A 23,268-nucleotide genomic window follows, 5' to 3' on the forward strand; every position below is an offset into this window, starting at 1 on the left:
GACAGAGGGCCATTGACTCAGGGAGTCCACCAGTCTCTATCTAACCAGTGAGCCCAGTCCTTTTTTTAATGCTTTTGAGTTCTGCTCCACATGTCTCTCCCCCTCTATCCAGGACCTTGTAATGTGACCCCTTTCAAAGCCGTTGGTAGTGGTGGTCAGGCACCATCCAGCTTGTTCGATTTCCCGGGTGGGAAGTACTTCTATTCATGGCTTCCACGAGAAAGAATTCGCACCGAAGCCTGGTCTATGATTCAAATGGGTTTTTATAAAGGTTGGAAGAAGTTTCAGGCTTCACAGCCACTGAACACAGGCACCCTCATGGGACTGTGCACCCACACGTGGTGGCCTGGGGCCAGAAAGGCCGAGGCACAGCCAATTGGAAGGCAGAGAAGCAGCGGAAGGAAAGAACCGGATTGGTGGTCTTGAGATTCCGATTTTTAGGCCCTTTGTCTGGCAGGCTTGGTCGAAGGTATTGGTTGACCCCATTGGCTGAATTACGCCCACCTGGCCTAGTTTGGGCCAATCCAGGTGTACTGCCCACCTGGCTCGAGGGAAGGAGGGGGGTGGGTGCCTGAACTTGGAGCATGCCCTTCTGACATCCCTGCTTCTCGCTACCTAACACAGTCAGCTCCCAGTGATGGATCTCTGGGGCTAGGCTGTCATCTTATGAAGGCAGAATGCTACCTCGTCCTCCCTCAGGGAGCAGCTGATGGGTTTGAACCATCAACTGCTGCTCCATTCAAAACTCACTGCTAAGTCGATTCTGACTCATAGTGATCCTCTTAGGGCTGGGTAAACTGCCCCTGCAGGTTTCTGAGACTGTGGATCTTTCTGGGAGCAGAAAGCCTCACCTTTCTCCCAATCAGCGGGTAGGTTTGATCTACTGGCTTTGCAGGTGCCCCACACCTTCTCCATTACTATCTAGGAGTGAGCAGAAAGCAGTTTGGGGCCATTAGATGTTCCCGTCTCACATTGAAAGGACCTAGGGTGTTGGAGAGACACAACATCATGGCGGGAGGAGGTTGCTCAAGAACAAGGGTTTATCGTCTCACGGTTCTAGGGGTGACAAGTCCAGAGGCAGGACTTGGGTTCTAGAGGAAGGCTCCTCGGTGTCTCTTTCAGTCATGGGCTTGCAGACTCAGCTACCTCTGACTACACGTGGCATCTCGCCTGATACCATTTTGATTTGTCTTGTCCATTTTGATTTTTGTATGGCATCTCTCAGCAGGGATTTGGTTTAAGGCCCACCCAATTCTGATATCAAGGATCCCTGCTATGTGGAAGAGCTGAGGCTTTCTGCTTCTGGAAAGACGTCAAACCAAACTGAAACTAGTACCCTGTTTCCCCGAAAATAAGACAGTGTCTTATTTTAATTTTTGCTCCCAAAGATGTGCTAGGTCTTATTTTCAGGTGATGTCTTATTTTTCCATGAAGAAGAATACGGTACTTGTTTATTGTTTTATTAAAAGAGACCTCGCACTTCCTGTCTGCTCCAGCTGTGCTGCGGCCAACAGTGAGCTGCTTGGCAGCACCTGCCGCTACGGTCTAGAGTCCAGAGTTACTGGAGTTACGGTAGCTTCGGGGGGCCTTATTTTCAGGGAGGCCTTCTTTTTGGGGGATGCCTTATATTTCAGCGAGAGGCAAAACTGTAAGTAGTTCTTATTTTCGGGGGACATCTTACTTTTGGGGAAACAGGGTAGCAACAGCCTCAGAAACCCCCAGGGCCAGTTCCATGCTGTCCTATAGGGTCACCACGAGCCAGAATCCATGTAATGACAGTGAGATTTTCTGTTTTTAAAAATTCTGCTCCACCCTCATTAATGTGGAAGAAAGATGGGCTTTCTACTCCAGTAAAGAGGAACGGTCTGAAAGCCCACCAGGGCAGTTCTACCCTGTCCTGTGGGGTCACTATGAGCCAGAATCCACCAGATGAAAGTAATGTTTTCTTTTTTAATTCTGATCTGCCCTCACAAATATAACAAAAGGAACCCCCTATTTCCGGATCGATTCCTATTCATAAGTAGAGGGTTTAGGATTTCAACATAATTCTCGGGAGACATAAACCAATCCTTCTCAGGTGAGAAGTCATAGAGCGTGCTCCTGCCCCTCGAGAGACTCCTCAGATTGGCCCCGTCCCTGCGGGGAGTGCCGGAGCAGAGCCAGCCCGGGAGAGAGCAGTGAAAGAGTGAGGTCCCAGCCATATGGTGCAGCCTCTTTTTTTCCTATAATCTTCACGAACATCTTCCCTTGGGAATGCAAGGTTTTGTAAATAAAATACAGTGTTATGGGTTTGCTGCCAAGATCAGGACAATTAGATTTCCCAAGAGGCAGAGAATGTGTTTTCATTCCTCCCGCTGTTCAGATGGAGGCTGAGGGGGTAAAGCTTATCTTTGATTTGGCAGACTGCGTGCCTCCCCTGTCATGGATAAGGTCCCTTTTACTGCTGTCTACTTATTTGGGGTAGAACGTGTGGTCATAGGAGTTTAATAGTCTTTTCAGAAGGCCAACTGCCATCTTATAAATGTTTAACATGGATCAAAAGGGTACAAGTGCTGTGATTTTAAAACCAAGTCTGCAAAGCACAGTGGTATTTTACATGAGAGCCAATAGTTGTACAATATTTACCAGGCACCTAGCGTTATAACTGAGCAGAGCACCTAAACCATAAGAACGTACCTTTCAGCCATAGTTTAACCCAGGGGTCCTCAAACTTTTTAAACAGGGGGCCAGTTCACTCTCCCTCAGACCGTTGGAGAGCCAGACTATAGTTTAAAAAAAAACTATGAACAAATTCCCATGCACACTGCACATATCTTATTTTGAAGTAAAAAAACAAATGGGGCAAAAACACCTGGCCGGCCAGATAAAGTTCCTCGGTAGGCTGCATGTGTTTGAGGACCCCTGGTTTAACCCTTTTTAATTTCATTTTCTCATTTAAACCTGTGTGTGTGTGTGTGTGTATGCGCGCGTGCATGCTATTTTGGTTTTGATGTTAAATGGTTCAGGAAAACAAAACCAACCTACTGCCGTCAAGTTCATTCTCACTCAACCTAGTGACCTCACAGGAAGAGAGGCGAACTACAGGCTGCAGTGGAACTGCTCGTTCTGTCTGTCAACAAAAACAAAAACTCCCAGGCCTGCACAGGGCTTCTGAGACTATCCATCTTTACACTAGCACATTGCCTCATCTTGCTTTCAAGGAGCGAGCGGTTGGTGGGTTTAAACTGATGTCCTTGGGTGAGTTCAAGGCTTTTCTGAAAGAATCACCAAGGCTCCTTCTGTATCAGACAAAACTGAAGCCCAACTCGTGGTCTTGTTAGGTCCCTGTTAGGTACCGTTCTCGGTAGGCTGTTGTTAGTGCTGTTCTTGTTAGAGTCGCAGGCTCATAGCAACACTGGGCACAAGAGTACAAAACACTGCCTGGTTCGGTGCCATCCTCACAATTATTGTCTTGCTTAAGGCCATTGTGGCAGCCACCTGTGTCAGTCCATCTCATTGAAGGCCTCCCTCTTCTTCAACAACCCTCTACTTTCCCAAACCTGATGTCCTTTTCCAGGGACTGGTCTTTCTTGCTAACACGTCCAAAGTACGTGCGACAAACTCTCACAAGCCTTACTTCTAGGGAGCATTCCAGCTGTACTTTGTCCAAGACCTATTGGTTCCTTAACACACCATGGTACTTCCAGATTCTTCACCTACAACACCATAATTCAAATGCTTGAGTTTTCCTCAGTCTTCCGTACACATTTTCCAAACTTCACATGTATGCGAGACATGAAAATACTATGGCTTGACTCAGGCTCTCCTCGGTCCCCAAAGCGGCATCTTGGCTCTGTAGCGCTTTAACATTCTGACGTGGAGAGACTCTGGGTAGGGTTTCTGAGGCCGTAAATCTTTACAAGAGCAGGCAGCTTCATCTCTCACTGGCGCGGAAGTGCCCCTTTGGGTTTCTGAAGCTTTACATCTTTACAGGGATAGACAGCCTCATCTCTCTCCTGTGGATCAGCTGGCCTCACTAAACCACTGACGGGCCAGTTAGCAGCTCAATGCTTAAGTCATTGTGCCACCAGTTGGATGAAAACCAAAACCGAATCAATTCCCACTCAGTAGTGTTCCTCAAGAGCAGTGGTTCTCAGCCTGCCTAGTGCCACGACCCTTTCATACAGGTCCTCATGTGCTGACCCCACCCATCAAATGATTTTCGCTGCAACTTCATCACTGTCATTTTGCTACTGTTATGAATCGGGCAACCCCTGTGAAAGGGTCATTCAACCCCCAAAGATTTGCGGCCCACAGGTTGAAAACCATTGCTTTAGGGGAATAAAAAAGCATCCTCTTTGTACTGGGGAGCTGCTGGCGGTTTTGAACTGTTGACCTCACTGCACTAGCAGCCCATCGTGTAACCCAGTACAGCAGCCAACAGTGGGAGTTTTGGGAGTAAGGGTGGGGATGATACCAGCTACAGAAATATCACTGTTAGCAAGCGTCTGTTCAAACGACACCTCGGTTAGTAATTGCTGAGGATTTATTCTGTGTCAGCAACCAGGTAATTACAGTCATCTTCCGAAAGGAAGGGCAACATTAGACATTGAACATGCATACAGTTTCATACTCAGCCTTTCCTGTTTCTCCTTTCTACCACCCCATTACACCACATTTAATTATGGGGCAGTCTTTTAGTAATTTACTGGCCCTGCCTGACTTTCATCCGGCTCTTGACCGTGAGGTTATACAATGTGAGCACTTGATCTTCTCTCCAAACATGTTTCGCTGTATCCTTTCCCTCGCTCAGTGACACCGTCACACATCCAGATGTCCCTAGGGAAACCTAGAGATGGTCCTTGGGTGCTCCCCTCTCATGCGCCACCCCCCACCCTACCCCCTATCCACCCACCCACTCACCCACCTTGCCCCACAGTGTTAGCTGCTGGCACTTGGTGTCAGATAAGCCACGGTCTCACTCCTCATTGCTTCTGGTCTTGAGCCATTGACTGAACCTCACAGGGCCTGGTTTCCTCCTTTGTCCGGCATGATAATAACCCTCCTCCTCCAGTGGTTGGAGGGCTCACTGTGATAATGCGGGAGAGCCCCACCCCTTGACTCACAGCCACCTACGGGAAGTCTCCCAGAGCAGCTGGTGGTTTCCAATTGCTAGCCAAGATAGTCAACCATTAGCAGCCAACATGCACCCCACCGCCCCACCAGGGCTCCTGGCCATCTTGCCACTTACTCCTTAAGTAAGTGGTCGCCGTCAGGGTTGGAGGGCTATTAATAATTAACATCCTTGGCTCCTCACCAAATGGTTGGAAAGTTTGAGTCTACCCAGAAGTTCCTTGGAAGAAACGCCTGGTGATCTACATTCCGAAAACTGAACCTCTGAAGGCTGTGGAGCCGTTTCCCTGCAAAACACCTGAGATCGACCTGAGTCGGAACCCGCAGGGTTGGGTGTTGTTCTTATTAGAGTTAGAGCCCTGTGGTGGTGCACAGGGTTAATTTGCTTAGCTGCTAATGTCGTGGTTGGAAGTTCACGTCCACCCACAGGTCCCTTTCGGAAGGAGGAAGAGTCAGCTGTTGAAAACTGGAGCCCAGCTTACTCTTAGTTGTCATTTTCTGCCCATTACCTGACGCTAATAATATGCTTGTCATCATAATTAGTTTCACCATCCCTGGTGAATGACAACTACGTTTGTTGTTGTTGTAGAGGGTGTGACAGTTTGTTGTTGTTGTTGAGGGTGTGACAGTCACAGCTTGCCCTTCGGGGCCTTTTGGGTACCCGCTCCTGCTGGTCTTACTTTCGGATCTCTTGTTTAAGTCTCTCCTGCTAATGCCCCACTTGATGCCGAGCTCCCGCCTCCAGCCCCTCAGCCTCCCTGCACCCCGAGGCTCCCAGAGGGAGTTCTCTGAAGTGCCTGCTGGGCCTCGCGGCGCCCCTTTGCTGACTTGCCTCTCCCTGCCACAGCACATGGAGGGATTTCCATTGGGTTGGGGCCTTTGTTTACTTGCTTTGGGGGCTGGAGACTCTTCGGTGGTACGTCAATAGCACCGTCCTTATAAATGAAAGATCGTGGGATCGCTCTGCGAAGCCTTGTCTAATCAACTGGCATCCACCCGAAACTAGGAGGAATATCAGAAACAGGGGAGTCAGCCCAGTCACACCTGCCTGTCTGTGCCTCCTACTTCCACAAACGAAGAAAACCAAATTAAAACTGCTCATGAAATGAAGCTGCCTTATTAATCTCTGAAAGTAGAGAGCAGAAAATACTGAAGCTACAAAAACATCCTAAAGATTAGAGAAACATCATTAAAGGAAAACTCATAAAACAGGCAATTTCATATTGGCTTCATTTCTTGGGTAGAATGCCTTCCAGGTTAATGTGATAGAGCTGTGAAGTGTCGGCAGTTCCTCTTCATACCTTTACAAATCATACCCAGTTGTCAAGGAAAACGCAGCGTGCTTCTGCTCTCGGCCCCCTTACACAGACCGGAATAATAGTTTACCAGCCAATGGCTGCTATTAACAGAACTCAAGGGAGAGAAATGACAGAGAGCCAGCCAGGGATGGTGAAACTAATTATGATGACAAGCATATTATTAGCGTCAGGTAATGGGCAGAAAACTACTTTATCACCAGTGGTTGTCTCGGCCCGGTAATGAAGGCCACTCAGGTGCAGGTGTAGGGAGACCTGCCGGTTTGGTAGTAGCAGGTGTGGAATTACTGGTGTTTGGGTGGGGTGCCGGAAGGAGGCGGGAGCCAACATTGCAAATGAAAGTAGAAATGCCTTTGACTTTCCTTAGATTCAGATGGGAGATTCTCCTGGAGGTTTGCGGTGAGCTGTGGGTGTTTGTTCTGTTTTGTACTGTTCTTTTGTCTGTCTTTGTGTGTTATTTGTAAAAGCGAGAGCAAAGGATGCGTGATGTGGTCGGTGAACTATGGCAGGGGCTCCTTAAGCCTTCCGGCTCTCAGACACTGGAGAACTGATGGAGTCTGCAGAACTTGCATCTCGCCTGGAAATAGCCGGTGGGGTGCCCCCACTCATACCAACCCGATTGCAACAGAGCGACACACGGCCCTGTCCTGCACCACCCTCGGGATGGGTAGGTTGAGCCCATGGTTGCACGCACGAAGGGCTTCAGAAAGACCATGACCTTTTCATTCCATGGACTTTTTCAAAGCCCGCCCGTGTAGGAACTCACAGTTCAAGATACAATTCCCAGAGCTCCTAGGAGCCATTCCTGGGCTCCAGTGCAAGGACAGCCGCTGTGGAATATCGGAGATAAGCTTAAATGCACGGTTTAAATCCATGTTAGGGTTGCTGAGTACATCAGTGAACTGGGTGGACATAGTAGCCACAGCAGTGTGCTCAAACAACGTCAGAGGTCCGGAGGATGGCCCAGAACAGGGCGTCCTTCTGTTACATTGTACGCAAGACCACCAGGAGTTAGAGCTGCCTCACTGACACCCAACAGCAGCGACAAGGACAGTGGAATATGGTGCAGCCATTGAAAGGAGACAGATCTCTCTCTGGTCTCTAGGACAGACCAAGTGCATGATAGCGCTCTTGCTTCTTTGAGTGTCTGTATGTGAAAGGAGCCCTGGGCGCAGTCGGGCAGGTGGGCTGTTAGCCTCCAGGCCAGCAGTTTGAGCACATCAGCCCTCTGTGGGAGAGAGAGGTTTTCTGCTTCTGTGGAGATTTTGCAGTGTTTTCCAAAGTGGCAGTCCTGCCCTCCTGGGGGCTGCTGAAGCGATCCTGAGGGGGTACAAATGCAGGTACCCACACTGCCCCTGACTGGGCAAACAAAAAATTTTAATTGCCCAGGGAGATGCTGAGTCAATTGTTTCCCCACCCCCACCCCCCACCCCACCCCCGAATAGGTGGTGGTAAGCCAAATAAATTTGAGAACCTATGATTTACAGCCTCAGACACCAACAGAGCCAGGTCTCCCTGCTCTGCAAGGTCACTAAGTCAGAATGGAATGGATGGCAGGGAGGGACGGAGGGTGTGTTAGATCGCACACACATACAGACAAAGGGGCTTTGCCTTTAGAAAGGTGCATAAAGGGTTGGTCACAAAGGTTGCCGTTTGTAAGGGAACTGTGTGGACATGGGTTTCCCTGGGCAGTACCTGTCGATCTGGTCAGAATCACGGACTGTATGCATGCTGGTGTTGCATCTGACAGAGTACTCGGTGAGCGAGCGAGGACATCGAGGGCATCTTCCTTAGGCAGCTGAGCCTCCGCAGAATGAGACTGAGATACACTGAGTTCTTTCTTGCAGCCTCTCCCCCCGCAAGAAAGCTTCCTCCCCCAGTGAGTCTTAGCCTGGTGAGGACGAAAAATTAAAGAGTCATCATCATAAAATAACAAGGGAGTTTTCTAAACTGTTCTATTAGTCAAGGTTACAAAATAAAAGCGAGTGACTATTAACTAAATAGGCCTAAAGGAGGCAACATTCAGAAACATAGTTTTGTATTACTTCCTTTTAAATAGAATCACCGAGGGATGGTATTTTAAAAGTTTTTATTTTTCTCTTATGGAAAATTTTGGGGCCACTTGTGCCTTGAGGAAGCAACGAAAGGAATAAAAATGTCCATTTTCCCCCTGTGTTGAGGTGATTTTGATTTTTGTTCGTTTGGCAGGGGCAGTGGTGACTTTTTTCTCGGCATCGAATTGTCCTCCATTGGATATTCTGCACCTTGTACAGTGTGGGAGCAAGTCTGACTTAGTGAAGAACAAAAGATAAGCTCGTGGCCCCCCCGTCCATCCTCGTCCTAGTCCCTCCCCCCTCGCACCCCATGAACAGCATTGTGTGTAGTGGTTTAGGATGAACCGGAAGAAAGATTCCGTGTTTCTGCGTTTGAATAGAATGTAGACCAAGGGAGACGAGCCTTGGCATTCTCTCCCGGTAGCCTGATGGGTTGCCCACGGGGCTGCTGGGCAGTTGGGACCCACAGCTAGCCACTCCTCCAGGCGTGCTGCTCCCAGAAGGACGGACAGCCTCGGAGACCCACGGGAGCAGTGCTACGTGTTGGCATGAACTAGACGGCTGCGAGTTTGATTTTTTTTGTTTGACACATATGAGCCATTTGGCAGCTCAGGTTCAGTCATATTTGCAAGGTTGGTCTTTACCATGTTGTTAGGGGCTCGCCTGCCGGCTGTCATCTTTCTGACAACAGATCACTAGCTCTCAGGAGGGAGCCACTCAAACACACGGCCGTCGAGAGGACGCTGACTCATAGCTGCCTGCAGAACAGAGTAGACATGCCCCGGTGAGTTTCCGAGGCCGTGAATCTTTATGGGAGGAGAAAAGCTCATCTTTCGCCAATCTCTAGAGGGGCTAGTGGATTTGAACTGCTGACCCTGCAGTTAGCAGCCCACTCTGTAACCCACCATGCCACCAGGGCTCCCTGTAGAAACATCGGTTGGTTCAAACAGCCAACCTTTCTCCCCCAAGTACTTAACTGCTGCGCCACCAGGACACGTCTGGACTTGCACAGAACTAACTGCCCCTTGATATCTATTGGTCCTGCTGTTTCCTACAGTTCAGATTGCAGGATTCAAATCAGCATTGCTGTTAGAAAGATAGCTAAACAGTATCGTGAATGGGCAACCCCTAGTAATGGACAACCTCCTGCTTTGTAGTACAGCCTGCCTGCCTTCTGGCCGCTCCTGAGGCTCAGCCCCTGGCCTGCACGTTTTCCCATGGTACTTCTCACTTCCTAGCGCACCGATGCACCGATAAATCGTCCATCTGTTATCTTTATTGTTTATTGTCTCCATCTCCTCACTGGAATGGACGGTCCACAAGGACAGAGAGCTTTGTTTTACAAGTTCACTCATGCGTCCCCAGGATGTGCTGCAATAGCATTGGACGCAAGCAGGCACCGTTCCGTATTTACTGCACGAGAAGTAGAAAAGTGAATTACAAAGACTGATAGTGCATGCCATTTTTACGGGGAACGAAACATGTAGATGGATGTACCAGACATTAGACAGTCATCATTGCTCAAAGGATGGCATTACAGGAAATGGCCTTTTCTCTTATTAGTCCTTTTCCAAACAACTGTTTAAAATGAAAGCCAACAATGACTGTAACAAAATGAAGAGTTCACGTAAGGAATGCGGCTAAATGGCAGGAGCTTTGTTTATTTACAGAGCCCTGGGGATGTAGTAGGTTATACGTTGAGCTGCTAACCCCAAAAGTCAGAAGTTTGAAACCACCAGCTGCCCCCTGGGAGAAAGCTGAGGCTTTCTACTCCCATAAAGAATAGTCTTAGAAACCCACCAGGGCAGTTCTGCTGTGCCGTCTAGGGTAAGTGATTTGGAATCTATTCAACAGCAGTAAGTTTTAATTTTCTTTTTGGTTTGTTTCTCTCGGGTAGGCATAGATTACAGTGGGGAAAATTGGGTTATTATTACAGAAGGATTTTTTTTAACTAGATGATACTGTTTGGAGAATCTTAAATTAGTCTCAATTCAGGCAGGACTTTCTTTATTGGTGAGCAGATTGATTTCCCTAAAGTAGCCATCTAATTTTTTTTTCCTTCAGGGTCCTAATAATAATCATTTTAGCTAGCATCCAATAGGGAGACCTTCTTAGGTGGAGCTCTGGTGGCAACATCAGGTAAGCATTAAGCTAACCGTGAGGTTGGTGGTTCAAACCCACCAGCCACTCCTCAGGAGAAGGATGAGGCTCTCTGCTTTTGTAAAGATGCACAGCTTCAGAAACCTTATATGGGGGTGATGTGAATCAAATCGATTCTGGCTGTAAGTTTGGTTGGGTTTTAGTTGTAGATGAGTTTAGATGAGAAGCATAAATAAGATTGTGTTTTACCATTGTCTCTCCCACATAGCACAGTTACTAGCACATGGTGAACATAAATAAGTGATCAAGGGACTAGTGAGGGATGCTTTGGGCAGGATATAAAATGGTAGGGTGGACTGAGCACAGGGTTGTGGGAGTGGAGGAGATTAGGGAGTCGAATAGCCTCGTCATTCTTGACTCAGCTCTTCAGGTACCCTGCAAAGATCTGGTCAGCAAAAGGTGCTCACTGCATTGCGGCTCATAGCACTGGCAGAACGTGAATCCTGTTCATCACAGGACTCAGGAGTGCATTGTCTTCTAGGCAGATCTCCCCGTGGGCAACAGCCACAGAACAGGTGCAGAATTACAGCGCATATTCGTTTTGCCTCTCGTTGAATAAAGGCGAATACGGCCTCCTGGGATTCCGTGTGCTGTCTAGAGTGTCCTACGTGGACAGCATTGTATTTATTTTTTAACTTTGGTGGCCATTTTTCCAAGTCAGTGAAAAGTACTTTTACATTTAAGAAAAGAAGGCAGCTTTGTGGAGGGTGGGGTGGAGCTTGGTGGTTACGTTTTTATTTAAAAGGCTTTTTCTAAGCATGCACAAGCTGTTGATAGGAAATAAGTCTATCCGGGTACAGAAATCTGTCTGGCCCTAACATTAAATCTGTGAAGAGAGCTGTCTTATTTCTGGGACCTGATGTTTGTGTGCTTTTGCTGCACCATGCAGACTTCTTAGGACCTGCCTGGTGTAGCCCCAGCGCCTTTGGTGAGTCTTGGACAAGCACACAGGCATAGAGGCAAAGGGGGCCTTCCCTTCCTGGTATCTGAAAGACTTCCCAGTGGGGGATAATTGGCTCTTCACTCCAATTGCCCCTCGTTCCCAGGCGGACACTTATGAAATGATTGCACGTCCATGAAAGACAGCTTCTGCATAATTCAGGATGGCTCTGGATCTCTCTCATCAGAGGAAGAAAAGCCAGATGAATTATTTACAGAGCACTAAGTTATTTCCTTTCATGAGCTCCGGCTCTGAGTTTGTCTCTGCAAACTGAGATTTTGTTTATCCATGAATAGTTTTCCCTGGGGCATGAAAAATATGACTCTTTAATTAGGAATGAGGCTTTTGGTTTGCATCCCTGTTAACTAAAGCATGCAAAATAAACTGTGTTGTTCATTAGATCCCTTTCAGCTCCCCACAAAAAGAGAGCCAACAAAGGAACTGGTGGTTCAACCTGCACCCACCCGGAAGCCCACTGTGATTCGAATCCCAGCCAGGCCAGGAAAATGTAAGTGCTTCCCCCCGCGTCATTTCCCTCCCCCAGAGCCTGGGAGGATCGTGTGCTCAGTGAGTCATGTTGGCTCTTGCCTTTATGTCCTGTCTGCCATGTATCATTGTTCATAGAGAAAGACACTTAAAAGCAGGTTATTTTTTGTTGTTCCACAATTCTTTAAAGAATGTGTCCAGCAAGTTTGGATTTCATTTCTCTTGGAGATTATCTTTAGGCAGAGGGAAAGGAGCGGGGCTGACGCTGAGAACAACTGTAAGGACCTTTGTTGGTGCCTTGAGTAAAGACTTGGTGGGGGCATCATGGCAGCTAACAGTAAATTAGCTCTCAGGGGGTTGCTTGTCCCACAGTGTGCTCCAAGAGGCTTGCGTGTGCATTGTGGGAGGAGCATCATCCAAGACACGTAACCAAGCACCAGAATGGTTTCACATGAGGGCAACACTCCACTTTGATAGACTCCTTGATTTGGATTTCAAATGGCACAATAAATGAAATTTTGCAGCCAAAATTTCAGGGCTTTGAAGAGAAATCTGAGACTTACTGGAAGGGAGCAGCAAGAAGGCAGACCTTTGGGATCGTTTGCTTGTTTCTTTGTTTGTTCCCAGCAGGGCCTCTGGCTCCTTTATACCTGCAGTGTCTTTGCCTTGACTGCTGCCGAACAAACGAACAAGGGCATCGCTCACTCCGTCCCCCACTTCTGCAGCACCAGTGCCTCGGCCCTTCATTCACAGCGCCCCAGAACTGTACTGTATTTCAGGCCTACCTTAAATGTTGTAATCATCTCTTTATTATTAAGGCTTTGGTTTCTCTACAACGTGCCGTTACCCAGGAGGATCTTAGTGGCTTCCTTCTGTCAATGGTTTTGAAATTAACCAGTAGTTCCCGGGCAAGGGCCAGGAAGATGGAAGTGAAGTGGCTGTGCAGCAAAGCTGGAGGAAAAGCCAAGGGTGCCTTCTTCTTCGGAGGTCCCGTGGTAGCGTTCGATTACACAGTCGGGGATATTTCTAGGATGGTGCCTGGAGCCCAGAGACCGTGGAAGGAGAGCTTATTGGGTTGTTTGACATGGTTGGCCTGTGTTAGTCTCTCTGCTGTCACCAACTCTTAGCAGGCACAGTGAGCTAGAACCATAGTAAATATTGTCAGGGGCTCATGTAGGTTTGAAGTAATATAGCTTCCAACCAGCAATGTGTTCTCCTGTTGTGTTCAGCGGTCCGTACATTCTAGTCCTCACGAGAAAACTCACAGGACTCAGCCTAGAGTGAGAGCCACGCCTCTGCTTTCTTCTGCGGCAGGGTGAGATCTGTCACGGAATGAATCAGCAAAGGGCAAAAAGGTACATAAAGCCAAGTCTGGAGAAAGCAGACGCAGCATCCAGAAGTTTTCTTCCCATGTAAGCACACGGTGAGGTGTAAGGCTGTGTCTACAAAGTTGTCAGCCGGGGAAGCTCCTTAGAGAGGCCGTGCTCCGAGTTTTCATCATCTGGGGCTGGTCATGGCCCCACTCCTGACTGACACATGGTAACAGTCCCGACTCCCAGGAAGAAAGCAGGTGTTGGTCAGACACCACGGTGTGCATGGAAACAGTTGAAGCATGGTGAGCCACTCTGAGCAGTTCTGAGGATGGGGGAACCTTCCTCAAATCTGATGCCTAGGCCTTATCCAGAGGCACCCTTCGAACGCCTTTCACAGAATAGAAGACTCGGGCCACCTGCGTCAGCTCTCTTTCTGCACACCTGTAAGCTCCCAATGCTCCTGAAATCCTCAAAGGGATAGGCTGAGGGGGAGTGCCTCCTATCCAGACAAAGCTGTAGAAGCCAGTAGAAAGTTCCACCTGTACGGCTAGATGTGAGGTAACTGATGTGGCTGAATGTCTATTTATACTGAGATCCTGTTCCCGAGAGTTTTCTTACGAGGGGGTTTCCGAAAGTTTGTAGAAATTTGAATTAGAGATAATAGAATGTTCCTGTGATTTTTTTTTTTAAGGGGTGGGGGCTGGTACCTAGCAGAAAGCAAAGTTTATTTAGAAAGGAAGAGAAGCACCCGGCGCAACAGCAAGGGACTCCAGTGACTTGCTCCCTGTGAAATTTGTGAAGCCCCTTTGTATTTCAGTTATTAAGTACTGCCTATCGGAAGCCCTGGGGGCATAGTGGATTAAGAGTTTAACTTCTAACCACAGGGTCATCAGTTCAGATCCACCAGGAGAAAGAGGGAGGCGTTCTACTCCTTTAAGATTGGTAGGCTCAGAAGCCTGCAGGACAGTTTTGCTCTGTCCTGTAGGGTCACTATGAGTCAGAATTGACTGATGTTAGTGAGGGGATTTTTGTTGTTGTTGTTTGTGTAGAACTTGGGAGTGTCAGGGATCAAAAGGAAATGCTTCGTGATGTAGCACTTTGGGCCATCTTTTTGTGTGTTGTTGGGGATTTGTTTCTTTTAATATTGTGATTTTAAAGAACTTTTACAAAACAAAATAGGTTCTTATTTCGCGGTTTCTGTACATGCTATTCAGGAGACCGAGTTGCTTAGTGGTGTCCCATTGGGCTGCGATCTGCAAGGTCAGCAGTTTGAAATCATCAGCTGCTCCTTGGAATAAAGACAGGGCTTTCTACTCCTGGAAAGAGTTATAGCCCCGAAAAGCCACAGGGGCGGTTTTGCCCTGTCCTGTAAGGTCACTCTGAGTTGCCATCAGCCTGATGGCAGTGAGTTTGGTTTGGTTTTTGTGTGTGTGTATGCATAGTCCAAGAGCCCTGGTAATACTGTTGGGTAAGCATTAGACTACTCGCAGTTCAAACCTACCAGCTGCCCTCCAGGAAAAAGATGAGGCTGCCTGCCCCCATAAAGATTTACAAAGCCTTGAAAACCTTACTGTAGGGGGGCTATGAATCAGATCCACTGAGTGACAGTGGGTTTGTTGGGATTTGGATTTGGGTATCCACATTTTCATTGGCATTGGCTGCACTTCTCACAGCATGTTAGTATTCACATTCCCATGATGGGTGTGCTGTTTATGGTAATCTAGCTTCCTTGTCCCCCAGTGTTGACTGTAAGTCTCAGAAACACAGTGGTCATGAGTGGTGGTGTTTTATTTTATGAACCACTTGATATCATGTGTGCCCATTTGGAGCCATCCTTTCCCAGACCATAGTTTGTGTCGCTGGTCAGAATGGTCAATTGGTTGTGGTAGCTGGGCACCATCTAGTTCTTCTAGTTTTAATGTAGGTGAAGCCATGGTTTACGCAGACTGCTATTAACCAGGTAGACTGGGTTCTTCTTTGCCTCCTTGTTTCTCACCTTTCTCTTTTGCTCCAGTCTTGGCTGTTCTTTGAGCCTTCCAGCTCCTTGCCGAGGGTCCCAGTACCTTCTGCTTGGACTGTCCTTTCCCCAGAGGTCATCATGGCTCCTTTCCTCACCACCATTCTTCCAGGTCTTTGCTCAAATGCTACATTTCTCAGTAAAACCTTCCCATTTACACACACACACACACACACACACACACACACCAGACACTCCCTATACCCTTGTCTGCTGCGACGTTATCTCCTCTCTGCTTTCATTCCTTTCTACGCTGCAGTATTTGTCACAGTAATATTCTCCCCTAAATGACTGATTGTGTCCTCGTAAAACGAAGGAAGCGGCAACGCGGAGAATGTCTTCAGGATGGTGACTGAATTGGGATGCTGCTGTGCCTTCATTCCCAGAGCAGCCCTGCCTCTCACTAAGAGGGCCTGCCTGTCTCTCAGTCCTTGTCTCCCTAATCGCTGGTCTGGGTGCTGTCCTCCCTTTGAGGGTGTTTTCCTGTCTGTGTCTGAGACAGGAGGCCCTGACAGATCACCCTCTTGGCGTAGGTTTTTCATGTGAAATGGAAGTGCAGGGGATGTTCATTTGCAAGAGACAAATCCTCATCTTTTCGATCCTAAAACAAACCGTGTGGAAAAGGCAGGTTCATCCTGGCTCAGTCATCCTCGTTTCCTGTTATTTTTACTCACAAACTCTAATTAGCTGTCACTAATTAAGTCCAGTCCTCTTTGTTTTCTGCTTTTTAAAATAAACTGAAGACATGCTATCACTGGAATCAGGAGGTGGCTTAGGTATAACGATATTGTTGGTTAAATCCAGGGTTTCTAATTCCATTGATCTTGAGCTAATGGATTAGAAAATATTTCATCATTTAGATAAGGGAGGATTGGATAGACCCCTACTGAGAAGCAAAATGCCTTATTAAAATGACTTGGCAGTTACTACTGTGAAGACCTTAGATCGTTTTTCTCTCTCTCTCTCCGCCTGTTTCTTCATCTGTAAGATGGGCAGGATGTCACCGAGCTAGTGAGTGGATATTTCCTGTATGGATATACCTGTGTCCAACATGGTAACACTAGACATACGTGGCTGTTGAGTATCTGACATGTGGCTCACGTAACTGAAGAACTGAAATAAACCTTATTTAAATGTAATCCATTAAAATTGGAGTTAAATGCCTACCTATGCTCATATGTTAAGGTGACCAGTAGTCCCGCTTTTGGTGGGACAGTCCTGATTTTTGGTGTTTTTAATCAAGAAATCCCCCTTCTCCCCGTCAGTGGTGTCCCACTTTAAATCTGGTCACCTTATCATATGTGCATATGCATTATGTGCTTTACAACACTCTTTACAGTGCCCAAAGGCAGAAACAAAGAAACTGTACATCCACAGATGGATTACTAGCTACATGAATGACTTATCAATGGAGTGTTCTGATACATGCCACCAATGGGTGAATTTCAAAACATTATGCCGGGCTAACCAAGGCTGGTGGGCAGAAGCGCTGTTGGCCATCACCTACATAAAGACAAGAAATGCACCGAGGCGGCTGGTCCGAGGCTGCCACTGAGATTCTGAATGCCGCCTCAGAAGCAGGAGCTGTCATATCCCCTTGTCTCACCATTGCCATCAATAAAGACTTCGAGCCATAAATAAATTTTTAAAAATACACTTAGTGAAAAAACACAAAAATACAGAACCAAGATGGTTCCCGGTTACCAGGGGTGGGAGGGAAGGGGCAAGAGGGAACTTTGTGTGGAGGACACAGTTTATAAGGACAGTGGTGGGGTGTCTTGGTAGAAGCTGATGCTAATAATGACACAACATGGGAAATGGGATTGGTCCCGTTCCATTATACATGTGGAAGTTGTATTGGTACATGTTTTAGTGCGTAGATTTCCACCACAAGTGTCTTAAATTTTAGCGAGCAGCACTTAGGTGTTGGTAGGAGAGATGTTTGTGGGTAAAATAAGTGTCTGACCTACTGGTTCACACGTGGGAGGTTCTTACAAGTGCCAGCTGTCCTGAAATTCTTGAGTACTGCTTCGCTCTCTCTGTAAAACTGACTGATGGCTTATAACCCATCGTTCCCCAGGTCGGATAGCAGTGCCTTCCCTTTTCAGGATTACTCCTCCTTTGTGTGGGTCTTTGATGGCAGCCATTTTCCTAAATCACGCTACAAGCATCTCATCCTTTGGAATCCCCAGAGATCAGAAATTATTGATGAATTACTATTTTTCCAGGTTTAGTTGAAGACCCACAAAGCCCACCGCCTCTCCCTGCTGAAAAGCCCATTGGAAACACTAACAGTCCAGCGTCGGGGAAGCTCAGTGATGTTGACAGAACCAGACACTTGGTAAGTGGTCATTAGAGCTCATGTGAGGCTGAAGACCAAGCAATGTGCAGATTGTAAATACTCAACTGAAGGCTATACTACATTACTACTGGTCAGATTTTACATATTTCAAAAATGTTTACTACAAACAAACTTCCAAGCCCCATGTACTTATTCGGTACTTTAAAAAAAAATCATTTTATTGGGGGCTCGTACAATTCTTATCACAATCCATACATCCATCCATTGTGTCAAGCACATTTGTATATTTGTTGCCATCATCATTTTCAAAACATTTTCTTTCTACTTGAGCCCTTGGTATCAGCTCCTCATTTTCCCCCCTCCCTCCCTCCTTCATGAACCCCTGACAATTTATAAAGTATTATTATTTTTCCATTCAATACTTTAAAAATCCCTGTAGAGCAAACTAATTAGGCTATTTCATTGTACTTCATCAGAAGATAATTCTTCCTATACCGATATAATGACTGTGTCTTTGAAGTAACTCTCGTTCATAATGAGAAGGTTATTAAAAATCTCTAAAAAAAACTTTAATGTTTGTGGAAATTGATTCAGTCAAATTGTCAGTTTATTCTAAATGCCCAATTCATGACAAAATCTTGAAATAATTTCCATAAGAATTTTTTAACCTGAAATTTAAGGAAAAAGCACTTTTTAAATTTAAAAACTGTTGCTTATAGTACATTGTTGGCAAATGTACTATAAGGGGTTCAGACCCGAGGCTGTCTGCTCCCCTGAAGAGAGGGAGTTGGAAGTGGCTTGACAGCAGTGGGTTGGGTTGGGTTGGTTTGATTCGATTCGATTCTAGAGGAAAGGAGACCTGGTGGCACCGTGGGTTAGGTATTGGTTGCTAACTGCAAGGTCAGTGGTTCAAATCCACCAGCCTGTCCTTGGGAGCTAGGTGAAGCTGTCTGCTCCTGTAAAGATTTATAGTCGCGGATCCCCTATATCAGGTCACTTGCTGTGAGTCAGAATGAACTAGATGACAGTGAGTTTGTTTGGGGTGTTATTTTTCTTGTTCAGAACACGTCCTCCCTTTGTAAACTCTGTGGGGAGGTCCTTTACCTCTTCCCAACTGCCCCTCATGGCGGGTCTTCTTGGGTCTTGGTATCTTCCATCTCTGCTTGCTTGCCTGGCCTCATCTGCTCTTTCTGTGTTCTGGAAGATGAACTCAAAACACAGGCTACAATAATCCTGCATCATTAACACAGCAAAGCCCATCACTGGCCTAGAGGTTAGGATGGACAACGCATAATTGGGGGGACACAATTCATAACAGAGTTTTAAAATATGGTGGTTGTTTTTTTTATTCTTCACACTGAATCCTCAATTTCTTTAAGTAATCAGATCATTTATACATCCTTGATGATTCCTATACAGTAGATCTTTAAGGTTTGTTTTCAAAAGAAACCAATTCTTAAAGTCTTTGAACCAACTTTTTAGCTCAAATTTCATAATAGCTTTACATTGGGTGTTAACTATATTTATTATCCAGGCAAAGCCATATAATCATCTGTTGAGGAGAAAGCTCTTTGAAGAGGACATTAAATTAAATTAGCCAATATCACGTTAATGAGATTTTCCTGTAGGATGAATTAAAATTTAGTGATCACTTGCGTTTCAAAGTACTTTGCAATAAATTTTTATTAAAACTGGGTCAGGAAAGCCCAAAAGAGGATAATAGGGCCCAAATTATACTATTATTAAATAGGAAAATCTCGATTCTGAGAAGGAAATGTTGCTTGGAAAGGTTACTGACTTCTCATATGTTTGCCAAAGGGAGCAAAGGGGTGACAGATTGCCTGGGTGGGGATAAGTCTCCCTGAACCAAAATTTTATAGAAACCCCTTTATTTGATTTCATTTTTTCCAAACCATTTTATTAGGAACTAGTTCAGATATCAAACCATTCCAGAGTTTAATCACATCAAGCGGTATTATACAATTGCTACTAAAACCAGTTTCAAACCATTTTCTTCCTTCTCGATCTCCTTGATATCAGCCAGCCTCCCCCTTACCCTTCCCCCCACCACACTCCCCAGGAATCCATATTCCAGTTGTTGTGTCTGTAGACGCATCTATCCTGGGTTTCATGTACCAAAAACATAGAAAAACTCGTTTCTCAAGACGGCTACACGCAATGGCAAAATGCTACAGAGATAAACCCCAATATGAAGAAAAACACAAAAAATATTAAAAATCAGATCAAGCCCAACGTATATCAGAGGGGAGATCAAGTGACAGTGTTTTAACTATGCGAGTCACTACGGTCGTCTCTCCAATACCCTCCATCTGATAACCAGGTTATTCCCCACCCACAATTGTGGTTCAAGAGAAATCACCATAGTCTTATCCCCTGTGTAGATCTTGCGAATGTAGTTCATGTCAACCATAACCTTTTGTACCCCAAAATCTCACAATTTAAGCTCTGATACTATTCCCTCCTTCAGATTTGGATTATATCATTTTCAATCCCTGGAAACCCCTTTATTAAGTCTTATACAGTACAAAGATAAGACAAAACTGTATTAGAACTTGTATTCTGAGCACTAGGTTTGCAGAAGGCTATGGGAAACAGTGAAAGCCCAAAATCTATTTAGCCTCCATTGACTTCCTTCTAACTATTAAACAGGAGCGTAAACTGTCTTGGCAGAGGATGCTAGAAAGTGGATTACAACCACCCCCCTAACCAGCCCAGGCAGGGCCAGCCTCCTTTATGGGCTGGCCTGGGTGTATCTTGATGGTGATTGGGGTCCTGGGGTAGCATAGTCATGAGTCAGACCCTGACTGCCTTAGTCAGAGGGCCCTGGACCTATCTTGCTCTCTGCCTAGCATAATACATATGTCCATCTTACATTCCCATTTCTATAGTCCCACTTGAACCTGCGATGTATTGATCTGCTGCCAGTCATGCTTCTGTGACATTTCCTTTGTCCTCCGATGTCCTATTTAAGCCATCGGTTCTCTGTAAAGCCTTGAATGCCATTGCAACCTTGTGCTAATGCTCTTCCTCATTTGGATAATCTGTATTTGTCTTTTCTTGCCTTTGTTCTGCTTAAGACTTCAGTGTTCACACATTAAATTGAGAATTGGAGTCTCTTTTGTACCTAAAGCAAAATGCATCATCGGGATGAAGGAAGCCATCATGGTGTCTGAAGGATTCATAGCTGCATGCCTAATTATATGTAGGGTATGAGGGGGGGAAAGGAAGTGGTCATAGAATCGTGTTATGGTCAAATCAGTTCATCACTGTAGGAAGTTGGACTTCAGAAGTAGGAAAGAGGTTGTGATTGGGAAACGTGCACTATGGCAGATTAGAAAATTTTATAGGATTAGTTCTGGGGCCCCCGGACCTAGGTTGGGGCATGACTTATTCCCCAGTGACTCTGGCACCCTCGTTTTCATCAAAGCCAAGCAAATCCCTGAGGGTGGTCACAGGAATACACACTGCCTAAGGGTGAAGTGTTTACATTGCTGGTTAGCCACTGCTCAGGATCAGAATTTATGTGTAGATTCAGAATTAATTTAGAGCTTCCATGGTAAACCACAACTAAAACCAAACCCAACCCACTACCTTCTATTCCAGTGGTTGTCAACTTTCCTAATGCGACCCTTGAATACAGTTCCTCATGTTGTGGTGATCCCCAACCATAAAATTATTTTCGTTGCTACTTCGTAACTAATTTTGCTACTGTTATGAATCATAATGTAACAATCTGATATGCAGGATGTATTTTCATTGTTACAAATTGAACATAATTAAAACATAGTGATGAATCACAAAAACAATATGTAATTATATATTGTAAAATATTTATTTCTAATGACAAATCAATGAAATTTTGTCTTGAAGCATGGTGTAGCATGGGTAACAGTCTTCATGCCAGGTACCGGGTATATCTGCATGTGGGCGGACCCACCTGGAGGCGGATAGAGGAGCAGTGTCTCGGTTCCTAAGACCACGGAAATATGTGTTTTCCGATGATCTTAGGAGACCCCTGTGAAAGGGTCGTTCGACCCCCAAACGGGTAGGGACCCCCAGGTTGAGAACCGCTGTTCTATTGCATCCTATCTGATAGGGAACCTATGTAGGGTTTCCAAAGCGACGGATCTCTCTGGGAGCAGGAAGTCTCATCTTTCTCCCTTTTTAAAGCTGAAAACCTAACCCTCACTACCATCAAGTTAATTCTGATGTCGTGCAAGCAAACAGCCTCCTCTTTCTCCCATGGAGTGACTGGTGGTTTCGAACCACTGATGTAGTGAGCAGCTCAGTGCACAACCAGCTATGACACCAGGGCTCCCTTTTCTCCCCTGTAGCCTCACCCTTCTCCCTGAGAGCAGTTAGCAGCCCAGCACTGACCAACAGCACCTCCAGGCTCCCCTCTGTACCGTAGCCTACACACACCCGGTGCTCAGAATGTAAGCTCTAACACAAAGTAAGCACACATATTGTTTGTTACATGGTGTAATAGGTTTTGTAAACTATGAAACTCTTCTGTTAAAATATTCGACATTAACCTGGTCCTTATGGCAACACCGACATTTCAGAGAAAGAAGAGCTTAGACTAAAGAAACCATCTAAGAGATTCTGTTTGTGTCTCCCATAAACCCACGAGGAAAGTCCTGTCCTACAATGCTGACCTTGAGAGTCGAAGCATGGTGCCCACCCCAAGTCTGAAGGAAGGAGGGGTGAGGAAGCAGGCCCACGAGATACATGTTTGCCTGAAAGCCCACTTAAAGATTCCCCCAGCCAGAAAGTCACATCTCTGCTTGAGAAATTGCTTCTGTTTGCGAATGAGAGGCCAGGTGAATATTTCACCTGTCCAGTGACCTTTGTCTCCTGAGAAGGCACAGAAAAAAGACCAACTTATTTCTCCTGCTTGAGTGCCAGGGCACTTTCCATCCCAGGATAAGATTACTGCAGTGGCCAGACCTCCTTTTCGTCACTGATACGACGAGGGTATAGAGCACTGGGAGCCACTAGAGCTGTTCTGACAGCAGGTGGCTTCTTGTGCCCTCGTATGCTCTGTTGCCAACTATGGGAACCCAAGACTCCCGAGGAGGCTGCCAACAGTTGCAGCCCAGTCTGTATAAGGCATTGAAAAAGGCACGCAGAAGCTGGATGACGGGAAGAAACATGTTCTGTAAGTGGGGAAAACAACAGTGCCTGGCTCTGAATTCACAACCCCGTAGGGCCAGTCCCTGGAGACAGAGAAGAAACGTCTGGGCAGGCTGCTGGGTAGCATCAGTAGATCAGAGCGTGGTCTCATAAGAAATATTTATCTTTGGAAATACCCCCAAAATGGGTATTATTTTTCGATCAGACTACAAGAAATCGTTGCAGTGCAAATGAACAAAAAGATGGCGAGCGGGCTATGCAAGTAGAAAAGCCACTTTCTTTGGGGACTAAAATGGCTCTCCACACACATCACAAGCCAGAAGTTCAGGGGTGTCACTGCTAGAGGAAACTCCCTCAAAGCAGACTCTGAGAGGGTCTGAATTGTGTGTAGGAGGAAGGCCCTAATCAGTC

At 46.3% G+C, this 23,268-nt stretch overlaps 1 protein-coding gene across 1 annotated transcript in view; it reads left to right on the forward strand.

Annotated features, from left to right (window-relative positions):
• SH3D19 (SH3 domain containing 19) overlaps positions 1 to 23,268 on the forward strand; it is a 125,311-nt gene that overhangs the window by 56,451 nt on the left and 45,592 nt on the right. The window contains exons 7-8 of the mRNA XM_045295805.1: positions 11,983 to 12,090; positions 17,627 to 17,739. Of these exons, the coding sequence (XP_045151740.1) occupies positions 11,983 to 12,090; positions 17,627 to 17,739 (221 nt within the window). The remainder of the gene's footprint in view (positions 1 to 11,982; positions 12,091 to 17,626; positions 17,740 to 23,268) is intronic.

This window comes from Echinops telfairi, unplaced genomic scaffold, assembly GCF_000313985.2.
Source record: "Echinops telfairi isolate 266 unplaced genomic scaffold, ASM31398v2 ScPeMD7_5868;HRSCAF=6743_1, whole genome shotgun sequence".
Classification (NCBI taxonomy): domain Eukaryota; kingdom Metazoa; phylum Chordata; class Mammalia; order Afrosoricida; family Tenrecidae; genus Echinops; species Echinops telfairi.